The sequence below is a fragment of the Pygocentrus nattereri genome, chromosome 8 (genome assembly GCF_015220715.1).
Source record: "Pygocentrus nattereri isolate fPygNat1 chromosome 8, fPygNat1.pri, whole genome shotgun sequence".
NCBI lineage: Eukaryota > Metazoa > Chordata > Actinopteri > Characiformes > Serrasalmidae > Pygocentrus > Pygocentrus nattereri.
In genome coordinates this window covers 1,324,775-1,342,124 of record NC_051218.1, presented here as the reverse complement: position 1 = coordinate 1,342,124, position 17,350 = coordinate 1,324,775, and the positions used below count along the sequence as shown (strand labels likewise).

The 17,350-nt window shown below is 41.4% G+C and overlaps 1 protein-coding gene across 3 annotated transcripts in view; it reads left to right on the top strand.

Annotated features, from left to right (window-relative positions):
• Window positions 1-17,350, top strand: part of LOC108410563 (liprin-beta-2-like) — a 156,019-nt gene that overhangs the window by 73,283 nt on the left and 65,386 nt on the right. For 2 of the 3 annotated variants that reach the window (XM_037540700.1, XM_037540701.1), the window contains 2 exons: window positions 5,688-5,825; window positions 15,398-15,601. In XM_037540700.1, coding sequence (XP_037396597.1) covers window positions 5,688-5,825; window positions 15,398-15,601 — 342 coding nt within the window. The remainder of the gene's footprint in view (window positions 1-5,687; window positions 5,826-15,397; window positions 15,602-17,350) is intronic. The other variant, XM_037540703.1, reaches the window with a different exon arrangement.

The window sequence follows — 17,350 nt, the reverse complement described above, 5'->3', positions numbered from 1 at the left end:
CTGTAATAGCCTCTGTCCTGAATTCAGTCCTAACTGAAGTCGTCATGGTGACTAAACAGCTCAGATTTCAGATTTAAGAAGTTTCTGTAATACGGCCCCTGTAACCCAGATTCGGTGGTGTAGCTCTGCTATCATCAGTCTCTATATTTTGGTTTCATGCTGTGCCTGTGGAAGCCTGTGTGTTCTCGATGCTGAATACATGATTGTCTCCAGTTGTGGTTAATATGGTATTACTTTAACTGTCTCTTGCCTAACCCCTTAAACAACAAGCCGTTTCAGCAGTTGCTGAATAATACATTTTAAGATGAATAGCTGGATAACAAGACTGCGAGAGTGGAGGGGTTTATCCGGCAAATCCTAAATCTTCTCTGCTGGCTTATCGGCTGCCATGGTATGTCTGAGACTCTGTATACACAGCCTGTAGGTCCGATAAGCTAAACTGTGATGCACCTCTTGATAAGTTCAAAGTTGTTCCGTCGCCCCGCCCTCCTTTGAAGTAACAGCCGGGTCAGATTTCAGGAGCGAACAATACTGCATCTCAGCTTAGGCCTCTAATGACACTGGTGTTTAGACTGGATTTCGTTCTAGTCCTGTAGCTCTGATCACTTCCATGTTGTGGACTTTACGGTCAGTTTTTGTTTGGATTAAGATTAATAGGCTTTTCTTATTATGATTGTGTCTGTGGGGATTTTGCAGATCAGTTTTTAGACGGCAGACAGAAAGCGGAAAGCAGAAGTGTCTTTTTCTTGGAATGGAAGCCAGTGATTAGGAAATCTAGAGGGCGCTGACTGAGGCTTGTCTGGTGCAACTCTGCAGCTATAATTGTTTGCAGTGTAGATTGATGTAATGTATTAATGTGGGTTTGAGTTACTGTGTGTGGGAAGCGCCCAATCAACCACATCTGTATTCACCTATAGTTTTAAGTCAAGCTTACAGATGTTGGATCAGAGCCTGGATTATTTATTTAGCCATTTTTAGCCAGTAAAACCTCCCTGAGACAGGCAGGGCCCCTTTAGAGGGGCAATTTCATTTCCCTTTTTCACATCTCCTTTGGGTTAATATTAAATATGATAGCATCTATCATTGATGTTGTCGCTGTCCAAAGAAAAACAAGTATCTCTAAAGCAGTGATTTTACAGGAGAGGGCAAAAACACTCTTACCTTTCAGTGTAAGTTCATGTAAAAGAGGTTTTATTCCAAGTGATTTTAGAGCATTTCGGTCGGTCCATTCATCCTGAACAACATAAAGGACATAAACTAAAAAATAAACAGCTGGTATGTTGAAATGATGTAGAAAAGAAATTGACAAAGATGGAGATACATAGTTTTCTTTGGAGAGTGACGATATTTTAGCTTTATTCCAGATTTTTACAGCACAAAACACAGAGTCACTGCAATTTTGTAATTGTAATCTACAGGTAATAACCCAGAATGGCCTCTAGTAGCATGATATTTGAAATAAAATGCAGTTTTACAATTTTCTCCTGACAGGTTCCAAGCTATTTGTTTTTCCCACTTGGTCTAATAACAGCTTCTGTATTTTGAATGATATCTTTGTCACCCATGGGCTTTATTCCTTTGAAGAGTAAATCACCTTGAAACACCAGTATTGCACACTGCTGTGTCTGATCCACTTGTACCAGTGCAACACACACTAACAAGCCCCCACTACCACGTCAGTGTCACCGCAGTGCTGAGAATGATCCACCACCAGAATAATACCTGCTCTGTTGGGCTCCTGAGGGGGTGCTGACTGTAAAAGGGGGCTAATAAAATACGCAGAGAACCAGACGGACTGCTGTCTGTTGTTATGGAACTACAGACTGGTCCTGTATGGTCAGTGTAGCTGATCAAATGGATAAAGACCGTAGATACAAGGTAGGTGTACCTAGTAAAGTGGTTGGTCAGTGTATTTAAATGTATCACTGCAATCGGACCAAAACCTTGTATCTCCAAAATTATAACTTTACAGGAGAAGGAAAAAAAGATTACTGTATCACTCTATCACTATCTCACTCTATACTTCTATCACTGTATCACTCTATAGCACTGTAACTAAATCACTCCATCACTCTGTTACTGTATGCCTTCAGCACTGTATCACTATATCACTCTATAGCACTGTAACTAAATCACTCCATCACTCTGTTACTGTATGCTTTCAGCACTGTATCACTATCTCACTCTATAGCACTATAACTAAATCACTCCATCACTCTGTTACTGTATGCTTTCAGCACTGTATCACTATATCACTCTATAGCACTATAACTAAATCACTCCATCACTCTGTTACTGTATGCTTTCAGCACTGTATCACTATCTCACTCTATAGCACTGTAACTAAATCACTCCATCACTCTGTTACTGTATGCTTTCAGCACTGTATCACTATCTCACTCTATAGCACTGTAACTAAATCACTCCATCACTCTGTTACTGTATGCTTTCAGCACTGTATCACTATATCACTCTATAGCACTGTAACTAAATCACTCCATCACTCTGTTACTGTATGCTTTCAGCACTGTATCACTATCTCACTCTATAGCACTGTAACTAAATCACTCCATCACTCTGTTACTGTATGCTTTCAGCACTGTATCACTACATCACTCTATAGCACTATAACTAAATCACTCCATCACTCTGTTACTGTATGCTTTCAGCACTGTATCACTATATCACTCTATAGCACTATAACTAAATCACTCCATCACTCTGTTACTGTATGCTTTCAGCACTGTATCACTATATCACTCTATAGCACTGTAACTAAATCACTCCATCACTCTGTTACTGTATGCTTTCAGCACTGTATCACTATATCACTCTATAGCACTATAACTAAATCACTCCATCACTCTGTTACTGTATGCTTTCAGCACTGTATCACTATATCACTCTATAGCACTGTAACTAAATCACTCCATCACTCTGTTACTGTATGCTTTCAGCACTGTATCACTATATCACTCTATAGCACTATAACTAAATCACTCCATCACTCTGTTACTGTATGCTTTCAGCACTGTATCACTATATCACTCTATAGCACTATAACTAAATCACTCCATCACTCTGTTACTGTATGCTTTCAGCACTGTATCACTATATCACTCTATAGCACTGTAACTAAATCACTCCATCACTCTGTTACTGTATGCTTTCAGCACTGTATCACTCTATCACTCTATAGCACTATAACTAAATCACTCCATCACTCTGTTACTGTATGCTTTCAGCACTGTATCACTATATCACTCTATAGCACTGTAACTAAATCACTCCATCACTCTGTTACTGTATGCTTTCAGCACTGTATCACTATATCACTCTATAGCACTGTAACTAAATCACTCCATCACTCTGTTACTGTATGCTTTCAGCACTGTATCACTATATCACTCTATAGCACTATAACTAAATCACTCCATCACTCTGTTACTGTATGCTTTCAGCACTGTATCACTATATCACTCTATAGCACTGTAACTAAATCACTCCATCACTCTGTTACTGTATGCTTTCAGCACTGTATCACTATATCACTCTATAGCACTGTAACTAAATCACTCCATCACTCTGTTACTGTATGCTTTCAGCACTGTATCACTATATCACTCTGTAGCACTATAACTAAATCACTCCATCACTCTGTTACTGTATGCTTTCAGCACTGTATCACTATATCACTCTATAGCACTGTAACTAAATCACTCCATCACTCTGTTACTGTATGCTTTCAGCACTGTATCACTATATCACTCTATAGCACTATAACTAAATCACTCCATCACTCTGTTACTGTATGCTTTCAGCACTGTATCACTATATCACTCTATAGCACTATAACTAAATCACTCCATCACTCTGTTACTGTATGCTTTCAGCACTGTATCACTATATCACTCTATAGCACTGTAACTAAATCACTCCATCACTCTGTTACTGTATGCTTTCAGCACTGTATCACTATATCACTCTATAGCACTGTAACTAAATCACTCCATCACTCTGTTACTGTATGCTTTCAGCACTGTATCACTATATCACTCTATAGCACTATAACTAAATCACTCCATCACTCTGTTACTGTATGCTTTCAGCACTGTATCACTATATCACTCTATAGCACTGTAACTAAATCACTCCATCACTCTGTTACTGTATGCTTTCAGCACTGTATCACTATCTCACTCTATAGCACTGTAACTAAATCACTCCATCACTCTGTTACTGTATGCTTTCAGCACTGTATCACTATATCACTCTATAGCACTGTAACTAAATCACTCCATCACTCTGTTACTGTATGCTTTCAGCACTGTATCACTATATCACTCTATAGCACTATAACTAAATCACTCCATCACTCTGTTACTGTATGCTTTCAGCACTGTATCACTATATCACTCTATAGCACTGTAACTAAATCACTCCATCACTCTGTTACTGTATGCTTTCAGCACTGTATCACTATATCACTCTATAGCACTGTAACTAAATCACTCCATCACTCTGTTACTGTATGCTTTCAGCACTGTATCACTATATCACTCTATAGCACTATAACTAAATCACTCCATCACTCTGTTACTGTATGCTTTCAGCACTGTATCATCTATACCTTTATCAGTAAGTAACTTCATAACTCTTTAGCTATATCACTTTCTCACTCCATCGCTATATACCTCTATGCCTCCATACCTCTATCACACTTTTAATGCAAGTCAATGGAGCCGGACTTTTTTCCATGTAATTTTGGGCTGTTTCTTTTAGTCCATTCATCTTGAAATTTACACATAATATAAAGAACAGTAGGTATTTTTAAATTATGTCAAATACTGAAAAACGTGAAAAATTTTGGTCCGACAGCACCGATACATGTCACTATATTGAAATATATCGTTGCTGTTGGAAGAAAACGTTGGATCTCCATTTTTGTCATTTTTCAGTTTTTGACATAATTTGAAAGTGTCTGTCACTCTTTACATTGTTTGTAAATTTTATGATGAATGGCCTATAAGAAATGACCCAAAATGACATGGGAAAAATTCCGGTTCCATTGAGTTACATTGAAAATGAAGTAAGTTTTTTCCTTCTCCTGTAAAGTTACTATTAGTAACTTAGTATAGATACGAGGTTTTCTTCCGACAGCAGCGATATGCACATATGAGGATTAAATATATGTAATAATGTTAAAAAATATGTGTAAATATATGTCAGACTGTTCTCTCTGTATTGTATTTGTGTCAGTGTGATCTTGAAGGTAAAATCATTGCAAATCAGTTCTTGTCCTGTGAGGAGTTTGGATTCTGGGACTAACTGTCGGTCCTCAGCTGGAGTCTGAGAGTGCTGCTGAGTTTAGCTCTTAGGCAGAGGAATGCAGGGAAAAGCCTGGTCCCCTCACTCTCTTTCTCTTTCTCATACTCACTCGCGTGTGCTGGGGAGACAGAGGAGTAAAAATAGCCCTCACTGTGGGTATATTTAGCAGTGCTGGCTCTGATCCAGACAATGGAGAACTTGTTGCCCAGTAGATCAACAGCAGCTCACATCATGTTCAGCAGAGGAAACTGTATACAGTACAGAGAGTGAGTGTGTGCTGACGCGTTCTCACACTGTGTGTGTGTGTGTGTGTGTGTGTGTGTGTGTGTGTGTGTGTGTGTGTGTGTGTGTGTGTGTAGGAGCTCCTGAGTCGAACCTCGCTAGAGACACAGAAGCTGGATCTGATAGATGAAGTATCATATCTGAAGCTGAAGCTGGTCAGTATGGAGGAGGAACACGGTCACACAGACGGAGACGACAAACAGCACAAAGCTGAGGTACTGTCACTACATCACTCCATCAGTCTTCACTTCTTTACCCTTCATCACTTTATACCTCTATCCGTCTCACTATATACCTAGATCACTGTACACTTATATCACTCTCTGACTGTATCACTTTATAACTGTCACTGTGTCACTGTCACTGTACACCTTTACCACTGTGTCACTCTGTCCCTTCATCGCTATATCACTTTATCACTATATCACTCTGTCAGTGTACACCTTTACCACTGTGTCACTCTGTCCCTTCATCGCTATATCACTTTATCACTATATCACTCTGTCAGTGTACACCTTTACCACTGTGTCACTCTGTCCCTTCATCGCTATATCACTTTATCACTATATCACTCTCTCAGTGTACACCTTTACCACTGTGTCACTCTGTAGCTTCATCGCTATATCACTTTATCGCTATATCACTCTGTCAGTGTACACCTTTACCACTGTGTCACTCTGTAGCTTCATCGCTGTATCACTTTATTGCTATATCACTCTGTCAGTGTACACCTTTACCACTGTGTCACTCTGTAGATTCATCGCTATATCACTATATCGCTATATCACTCTGTCAGTGTACACCTTTACCACTGTGTCACTCTGTAGCTTCATCGCTATATCACTATATCGCTATATCACTCTGTCAGTGTACACCTTTACCACTGTGTCACTCTGTAGCTTCATCGCTATATCACTATATCGCTATATCACTCTGTCAGTGTACACCTTTACCACTGTGTCACTCTGTACCTTCATTGCTATATCACTGTATCACTATATCACTCTGTCAGTGTACACCTTTACCACTGTGTCACTCTGTAGCTTCATCGCTATATCACTATATCGCTATATCACTCTGTCAGTGTACACCTTTACCACTGTGTCACTCTGTAGCTTCATAGCTGCAGCAGGTTGTCCCTCCTAGAGAAGAACCATATGACCATTCAGGGATCCAGGGATCCAGCATTCAGACATTCCTCTGAATTATCATGGTTCTATATGTAGCCAGTGCCTTTACTAAAGATGTAATGAACTAATTATAAAGGGGTTATCTCTCTGTTTTCATCAACCCCTCCCCATCTGTCCATTCATCACTTTATATCTTAATCACTCTTTCAGTCTATCCATTATCCATCTACCCATCTGTCCCCCTAACTGTATATACATCTCCTAGTTTAGCTCCCTTTAATCACTACATGTTGCTGTATAATCCGTTTTTTCCGCACTTTCTGCCGTACTATCTGTAAGCGTATCCCTTTTTCACTCTCTTGCTCTGCCGTTGTCTTCACTCTATTCCTCAACAACTTTTTCCACTCTGTAAGTTTATCCTTCTTTCACTCTATATCTCTGCCAGTCTCTCTGGTTATCCCCCTTTCCTGCTCCGCCACAGGCCAGAGGTCTTGTTGAGATGTCTGTGGTTTTTCGGCATGTTGGTGGTTTGTCTTATGGTTTAGTTCTGCCACATCTACAATACTCTCACTCTCTCTGTGCGTCTCTCTCTCCATGTAAGGCCTGTCTGGCCGAGTTCATAAGCAGCTGTGTTTATTTACTGTTGTGGACCATGATTCCCACAAAACGATGGTGCTGAATTGCTCTGTTTGTGGGATTAAGGAGTTGCTCCTCTGAGCCTCTGAGAAAAAGTCATTAGGTCCATGTTAGTGCTGTAAATTAACTCTTGAGGACTTATGTGGGGAGTCTTTGTGCCTGAGCTGCTGGATTAAATGAGATTTTTAGGCTGAAACACCATTAACTGTGTATTTTAGTCCAAGACTAGGCCTAATCTCTGTCCAGGAATTGACCCTATATGTCTATACGTGGGCCCACATGTCAATCCCTCACTGTCAGAACTACATTATTACTCATTAGTTACTAATACGTTTGATAGTAGTTACTGAGTAATAGGGTTTGAGCTTACTAGGTCAGTCATAAGCCTGCTGTATAAGGTAATAAGTAAAATGGTGTAAATGGCTTTTTCCCCCCAAAAGAATGTAGGATTTAAACATCACCAGGCCATAGTGACGGCACTCGTCTGGAGCTTTGGAATTCTAGCCATCCACATTTCTGGCAACTACCCCCACGGAGTCGCCCTTTAGGGGTTCTGTAGCCTCTCAGCACAGGGAGATCAAACACTACCCCAAAGTGAGCTTCAGAAGGGCCCCATAAACTCCTCAAAGAAACATCTGACCTCAGCTTAGGTGGCCACTACACAAACATCTCCTAAAGAGTGTGCTCTCTGCAGACCACTGGTTATGATCCCTCAGCAGCCTTGTGCCTGAACAACTCGTTTTACAGGGTAGAAAACTGAAGACCTTTCAATGTCGAGGCATTAAAACATCTATCTATGCCTTTCAATCTATTCCTTTTCTTCAGCAACATGATTTTTCAGTGCTATTGCATTTATTTAGGTATGTAAAGAACAGAGGCTAAAAAGAATGAAAAATCTGAGTTTTATTCTCGCACACTTCTGTTTTGAGTAATTAAAAGTTTTGATAGATCAGAAAACGTATGACAACTGAAAACAATGCCATATGGTGTAACACAAACAACTCTGATAAAACAAATTAATAATAATAACAATAAATCAGCATTTCCATAGCAATGTGCATTGCATTCTGAATGTGTACATGTGCTACTTGCTGTGCATCCAACAACAAAGGCAGCAAGGAGCTTCCTATACAGTGATAGAAGAGAAGGTAGCACACAGTGAGATCCAGTTCCACATCCATTTTACTGTGATGTGGACATAAATGCTCACCAACTACCCTGGGAGCACTTCACACTTATGTTTGGCCTTATTTATACGTTTGTAAATCATGAAAAAAAATGACATTTTAAAGCAGCACCGTGTACGTTTTGGGAATTTGGAGACCTCTCTGGTGAAAGTGTGTAACTGCGTGCAATGTGCTGAGAAAGTTTTGTAACATGGGTTGTTCTTCAGACTCCTTCCCTTAGTGGATGAATCAGATGATTGCTAGTGCATTGAACGAATATTCAAAGAGAGCTCTTCTGAGGATGTGAGTTATTTATCTATTATCATCATATCTTCATCGTTATAACGTTGGCCCTTCGTTTTAAGCCTGCGCTTGGGAAAAAAATATATATGACGCAGGCCAAAAAACTTGGCATCCGACCCAGTGACTCTGACTTTTCAATTACTATTTCACATATTTAGATTCGGATCACATATTATGGTCCATCACATCTATTAAAATTTATCTTTAAGTCTGCAGCTAAATATTTTACTCAAGGTGAACTACGTGAAATCAGTTTGCTGGTAAAGTAGAGCAAAAGTAGAGCGGTGCATGCAAGAAGAGTCATTTAAATGAGAGTTTGGCGAAGCATTAACAGGGAGCGGATTGTGACGATGGGGAGTGATGCTGAGGCGGACGCATGTGTGGAGACAAGCGAGATTTATTATGGGCAAATCCAAAATCAGGGTCAAGACATTCCAGGTTCATGTAGCCAACACGAAGAGCAGGAGGGACAGACATGACAAGGAACACAGAAGTCCAAACACAAACACTTGACAAAAAACTCTTCATATAATACACATACTACACACACAAGCCTTACATCAAACATACAAACAAAGACCAGCACTAGACTAAGGAAAACACAGGGCTTAAATACACGAGGGCTAACGAGGGATCACAAGACACAGGTGGAAAACAGGTGGAAGCAATCAAGGGCGGAGACAAGAAACAAGGGGCAGAACTGGGAGGAAACCAAACAAAGAAGCACATGGACCAGACTGGGAGGAGCCAATCGTGACACGGATAGAGCTGTGATTTATATATACAGTAAATAGCTTTGCTGTTGCTCTAATTAAGACCAATAGTTTGTCAAATCTGTCCATCTGGATTCCTTCCGGTTCTGATGTAGCAGCCCAACTCATAACAGTATGGCTTACTAGGAGAGAGAAGCATGATCTCAGCTCTACTGACCACATAACATGGTTGATTCTGGCTAAAGCACAGACACAAGTTTTGATTGATTGAGGAGCTGGACTGACGGGGCAGGAAAGTCAGATTAAACCTGTTCTGTGGAGTTGGAATCTGTAGGAAGCTGATTAGCAAGCTGCTGTTTCTCCTCGGTCTATCAGCATCCCACACCACCAAGCAGCGACCCCTTATGTGTCAAATTAGAGTTGGCCGATATGGCAAAAACATAATATAGCGATAATTCAAGAACTCTTCACGATACGCTATACGCCCCGATGTTAATGTCAGCTGACACAGCTTACTTTAAATTGCAGCAAAAAGACTATAAATCAGGTTATCTGCATTCAGTATTTCACAAACTATACGCTGTGCTAAATCTAATTAAACAGGATTAATTATGCTGTCTGATGATTTTAAAGTAGTAATGATATCCATGATATACTCAGAAAAGCATACTGTGATATATTGTGACATTATTTATCGCTATAATGATAAATATTGTCATATTGCCAAGCCCTGGGTGAAATGTGCTTATTTAGCCGCTTAGACGTGGAATAGGTGGAATTTGATACATCATAATTATAAAATAGCACTTAAATGAGCATTGAACTATAATCTGCACTTATTTTATTTATTGTGTTGTATCTTATTGTTATTGTATTGCATTGAATGGCACAGAGTTCTGCGCTCAGCTCTGGTTCTTTTTCTCTTGGTGTCTGCAGTGACTGTGTTTCTAGCAGTATCTGAGCTCAGGACCGTCTTTCTCTAAGCTATTGGTAACTAGCAAAGATTGACAAAGCACTTCTTGTAAGTCGCTCTGGATAAGAGCGTCTGCTAAATGCTGTAAATGTAAATGTAAAATACTGGTGTCATTTTGAGCCATAAGGCGAAGCTCTCGGTTTACCGGTCGGTCTACATCCCAACCCTCACCTGTGAGCTGTGGGGAATGACCGAAAGAACAAGATCGCGAATACAAGCGGCAGAAATGGGCCTCTTCTCAGGGTGGCGGCTACACGCCACGCTACAGTGAGGAGCTCGGCCATCCAGGAGGAGCTCAGAGTAGAGCCGCTACTCCTCCACATTTAGACGAGCCAGCTGAGGTGGTTCGGGCATCTGATTCGGATGCCCCCTGGACGCCTCCTGGTGGGAGTGTACCAGGCCCTGGGGTTGTCCTAGGAACCGCTGGAGGGAATATATCTCCAAGTTGGCCTGGGAGCAGCTTGGGAATGAGCTGGAGGAAGTTGCAGGGGACAGGGTCATCTGGGATTCTCTGCTCTCCCAACTGCTACCGCAACCCCATCTGGACTAAGCGGTCAACGACGATGATGGTGATGATGATGATGATGATGATGATGGTGTCATTTTTAAATACCTACAGCATCTTGTTGCTGTTATACCACTCAACCTTAATAAGAACACAGACACACAATACAATACAGTATTGTGTATTGTAAGGAGTGGGTGGTCAGATTGGTGTGTTCTTTGTTCTCTTCTGGGTGTGGTGTCAATCATGCTGATGTAACAGGATGTTTGCTGATGGTGGTGCCTCCATTTCCTGCCCAATTCATGAGCAGGCTGAGTTCCGGGTAATTACAGGACGCATCAGCTCACACAATATCAGTCCGCGCACATCTAAATATGTTATTATATCATAGACAGGTCGCTTACCTCTACCCAGTTTTATTACACTGGAGCTAAATCTATCTACAAGTAATTTAGAGGATCAACTCAAGTCTTCGGCATGACTGAATCTCTAAAGTATTTAAATAAACAGTTTATCTAAATAAGAACACACTACAGCCCGCATTTCACAAGTGCTCTCGTGCCCAAAGGCTGATGTTCAGTGATAAGGGAGGGGGCGGAAATTGCCGGAGACACAAAAGCACGGGCACGACTAGAGTGTGTGAGACTGACAGAGCGGCGGATGAGAAATGATGGCACGCACAAACACTCGCTGCTGGAAATCGCTCTCAGTCCCCAGAACAGGCTGTTTAAAAAAAAACCTTTGCTGTTGCAGTTTTGGCATATTGTGAATTAACAATGGCGTATGTGAGTCTTGACAAAATGTTGAGTAAAATTTCAATGAAAACTGAGATTTTTTGAACGCGGCTCTTTTAACGGTGCAGTTCGACACCTCTGCCCGAAGTTTGAGTTGTTGACCACCTTTTGCTGTTTTTACTGTCACGACTGACCCCTCCCAGTCTTCCATGTGCTTTTTCTTTTGGTCTAGTCCGTGTGCTTTCTTTGTTTTGATTCCTTCCCAGTCCGGCCCCCTTGTTTTCTGACTCCGCCCCTGATTGTTTCCACCTGTGTCCTGTTATCCCTTGTTAGCCCTCTTGTATTTAAGCCCTGAGGTTTTCCTGGTTGTTTGTTGGTCTTTGTGTTGTTTGTGCTGTTTGTGCTGTTCGAAGAGTATTGTTTAAATTCTGTGTTTATTTCATTATGTCCATTCCTCCTGTTCTCCGTGTTGGCTCATTGAACTCGGACTGTCTTGACCATGACCCTGGATTTGCCCTGAATAAATCTCACTTGTCTCCGCACATGCGCCCGCCTCCTCGTCACCCCCCGTTACAATAACTGTGTAGAGTGAAACTAAATTTGCTTAAGTAGCTTGATGATGACTATTAACCTGATGAACTAACAGCACAGGCCAGCATGGAATTCAAGCTAAATTCATTAGCAGCATTCACTGCATGTCGCTGTTGTCAGAAGAAAACCTTGTATCTCCAGAACGGGAACTTTACAGGAGAAGGAAAAAACCTACTTTACTTTTAATGTAAGTCAATGGAACCAGACGTCTTTCCAGGTCATTTGGGGACGTTTCTTTTGGTCCATTCATCATGAAATTTACACACAATGTAAAAGGCAACATGTTCTTTTAAAAGTAGGTAAAAAAATGACAAAAATAGACATACAAGGTTTTGTTCCGACAACAGCGATGTCATGTTTTTACCATTTTACCATGCTAGTCAATGCTGTTTTTTCTAGCAGAATGAAGGAAAACATACCCAACATTAGAGACATACTAAAGAAAAGTTTGGTATTCGTTAGATTTGAAGGGAAATTACACCCTGAATGTAGATTGTAGTGAATGTATGTAGTTTATTAGATCCACTGTGTGCTGCAAGGGCTAGTCTGTCCAACAGCTCCTCATGCTGTCTCTACTTCTGAGGAGACTTCACCACCGATGTGCTGACATCTATGGAATTATTTATGAAAATGAAGAAATGTATGCTGCGTAGCTAAAAACAGAGTTCACCTTTATCATTTTTCATTAAACTTTATTTTATTTGACATATTTTATCAGAACGTATAGGTTAACATACATTATACAGTGTCAAAAAACACTTAAGCAGGTCGGTTTCATATTACTTAAGTAATACATGAGTGCGTCCGATGTGGGTTATGAGCTGCAGTGATCTTTGATCTGCGTTGGCTTTGTGTCTCCAGCGCAGAACTAAAGAAAATAATGTTAGTCGCTGAACGCTCTTTAGCTAGTCTGCTACATTACGGGTAAGGATTTGGCTTTTTTCCTTCAAACTGTCACCTTAGGAATCTTCACGAAAGTCCAGAAAAGGTCAGTATCTATCAGTGCAGGGGAGAAAACTAGCTCTGTTGTAGCTTCACTAATGGGTTGTGGTTGGATAGTGTAGTGGGTAACACCTCTGCCTTCTACACTGTAGACTAGGGTTCACTCCCCCACCTGGGCAAGCGCCCTACACTATACCAGTAAGAGTCCTTGGGCAAGACTCCCAACACCGCCTTCACCTTCCTGTGTAAAATGATCAAATTGTAAGTCGCTCTGCATAAGAGCGTCAGCCAAATGAAGAGTTGGAGTTGGGTTGTCCTTGGAGGTCGTGCTTCCTGAGCCATAAATCTATGCAGCAGCACCATATGATCTCGGCGCCGTGGTAAACTAACCCGCCCTGCATGTGTTCCTTCAACAAACACCATCCCCGCACACAACAGCTGCAAGCACCCCCTTCAAAACCGTGGGACAGCCGAAATCCGCTCAGAACATGCCACATGCACACACACTTTCACCGCAGACGTGTCCCAGCCGCCAGCTGGTCAGTGCGTAGCCTAAATATAGGCGTGGAACGTGGGCCTTATCATCAGCTTTAACATCAACAGGAGATATCATATCCTCTGCTTGGAGGTCCAGGCATGTCCGTCAGGGGCCTCTAATGCAGATAAGTCACTTGCTCTGTGAAATGTTAAGTGGGAAAACCGACCTGGACATTAGCATCCTCAGTGCTAAGCTCCTATCTTCTGATGTCCGGTTAGTGTAGTAGTTGGCCTGCAAATGCTGCTGCCCTCACAGTTGCTGTAACTATATTTTTATTTACCCCAGAAATCAAGGGGTTGCCCAAGTGCAAATCCATCCACTTAATAGCTCCCCTGGCATCTGCAACCGGGAGTATTTTCTCTAAGGTTGTGAAGGGCTGAAATGTAGGAGCCATGCTCAGATGTCTTGTTGACAGCCGGGTAGGAGTGAAGCAAACCGTGAGCGGATCTGCGTCTAATGAAACCCCTCTAAATTCTCAGTGAAAGGCAATATGATTATATAATGTATGGAAAAAAGTGACTGTCCACAGCTATTACTGAGTTCTCCCCACACCCATTCTGTCCCACGTCACATCTCAGGCTGTTATGATGCACGTATTTTCAGTTCAGTGTAAAGGAACACAGATCTGATTTTTTCAGCCTTTTTAAAGCTTGTCTCACCACCCTCTTACATAATAGACAGAAAAATGTCTAGACAATTTATAAACAACTTCAGAAAAAACGCCCAGTCGTTTGATTATATGTGCCTGCATAGCACAAGCCCCACTAACTACTCTGATAGGATGCATTCAGGTGCCTAGTCATAGTTTGGATAAGTGTCATTGGTTTATATGTAATATAGCAAGAGAGAGACCCCCGGACGTAACTCGGGGCAGTCCATAGTACTCCAGAAAAACTTAACCATTGCAATAATTTTCATTAATATGCTTACTTGCATCCTACAGCACTGCTGGAAAGGTCTCTAGAGTGAGATCTTTTAGTTGAAAGGCTAGGTAAACCCCCCTCTGATTTATCTTGAAGGTGGTACAAACTAGAAAATGCTTTGGGTGCATTTTTTGGAGTGAACTGTTATTAAGGTTTTATATATATATATATATATATATATATATATATATATATATATATATATATATATATATATATATATATATATATGGTCATTTATAAGCTAGAATGTCCATTTATTTCCTAATTTAAATGTTTTTTTCTTATTTTTTTCCATCTACTGTATTAAAACCTTGCGTGCTGATGAGTGTGACATCCCAATAATACAACCAAATGCATATAGTTTGTCATTCTCTATAGACATTTGCAGTTTTTGCAAAGAAAATTTGAAAGATTTAAACAATTTTCCGATTAATATGTGGTGAAAGACGAAAGACGTCTACCCTCACTCTCTGTGCCAAGCAAAATACTTATGGAATATATGGGGGGGGGTGATAATCATCTACACATCCACACTCTGTTCACCACCATCTTTCTTGTCCTTTTTCACCCCCTCATCCTCATCTTTTTCATCCTTTTTCTTTTTTGTTGTTGTCATTTTTTGTCTGTCAGTGTGTGGTTAATGTAATTAGCGAGCTCCAGGAGCAGATGCGTAAGTTCCAGCAGGAGATCACGACGCGCATCCAGGAGCAGCGGGCCCTCGAGGCTCAGGGAGAGGGGGCGCCCCAGCAGGAGCGCGACCGCAGCCCTGACGTGGGCTTGGGCTCGTCAGACTTCGAGGACTGCGGCTGCCGCTGTAGAGCTGCAGGAGAGAACGTAGGCCGGCTTCTCTTCTGCCATGGAGCTCACTGCACGTCGTCTTCTCTCTCTCTCTCTCTCTCTCTCCCTCCACTCGTTCACCCTCAGACTGTAACGGTTTCTTCTCCTGATCCCTTCCCTCCCAGGATCCCAGCACTAACCTTAACAGGCTCTTCTCACAGGGTGTCCCAAGCAAAGACTGTTGCCATGGGGAGATTATCGGGGTTTACTGGCGCATCTTCAAATCAGTGCAGAGATGCTTGACTCATTTCTAGGCATTCCTGCATGATGGACCTGTCACTAACTCGATGGGTTTTGATTGGTGTTTGGACGTAGTGGACTTTATTGATGGCTTACGCTCCTCTATTGACCCGCACTGACATGCATGCAAACTGTTTGAACACTGGATACAAAGCCACTTTATTGGAAACCTCTTACTTTATAGCTCCATATAACTAGCGTACACTCAGAGACTGTGGCTCATCTGTTGAACAATCTCTGGCCCTTCATCAGTGGTAAATTTCTGACCACAGAGCGGCTCTTGGCTGGATAGTTTCAGCGGTAGATCACTGACGGCGGTTGAGGGCAGCTGAAAAATTGTGCGCATCAGCAGATCGGCTGCAGTCAGTAAGTGTACACTTATGTAGTGGCCCTACAGTGCTGTGAGAAAGGGAAAACTGAAGTACAAGTCATTAATTGTTCAAGAATAATTCATAGAATGTGATTATTCGATCCATGAGAGGCAAAAAATGCAACCAACATCTAAGACTGAACTTTGGACACGTGGAAACGTATTCCAAAGAGTAGATGGGGTAATAAAGACTAAGGCCCAGTCCCATTTCTTCTTTTTACCTCTACCCTTTGTTTTTTGAGTGTCCCCTTGCACCTTGGAACTGAGATACAAGGGGGAGTGGTTGAAATCTTCTGGTATGAGATGGGACCCTCTAATAAACAAGAACATCGCTTCCATAAGAGCTACTAGCGCCGCTCTGTAGGCGACCCTTCCAGTCTGCAGTGACAGCAGAGGAGGGGGAAGGTTCAGCTCCTCTGGGCTTTATTTACATTTAGTTATGTCTTTAAAGTGCGATAATTATTTATCTCCACCCACCCCAGTTCCTCAGTGATATGAAGCTGAAGTCGGCTATTCGCCAGCTTCACGTCCGAATTTTCTCATTCCATCTTAAATGGAGCAGCAGTTACATTCTGGCGGCTATTTAAGGTGGAACGGGAGCTCTAGCTACCGAGACAACAGCATAATGTTAGTGATTTTTTTATGCTTGTATGAAGAAAAAGACCATACTACACTGAAATGATATTAAACTAAGATAATACAGTGGTTATTGTCATTTGTTACTGAGAAGATACTCAAATTTGTGGGTTTCTTTGGTCGCTCGCGCAGCCGTCTTGCCGGTTTTTTCTTTTTTTGTCATAACACTAAGCTTGGAGTGAGGCTCTGAAAGACCTCGGTCTGGAGGGCCATGTAGTTTCAACACTTTGCTCCACCCCTCCATCTCAACATTAATTGGGACACCCTACCCCTAGACATGAACTTGCAAAACAGAGGGTTAAGGGTTAAGTGGAATGAGTGGGGTGTAGTGGAATTGGGCCTTAGTGTGGGCACATTAATTACTGACAAAGTGTGTGTTATATTTAGTTTTTAAGGCTTTTGCGTAATTTTCTGTTAAATATATATTTTCTGCTTCTTAACTGACAGTGAAAAATCCATATCTTGTACTTAATGACAATTGTAAATAGAAATAAAAAAAA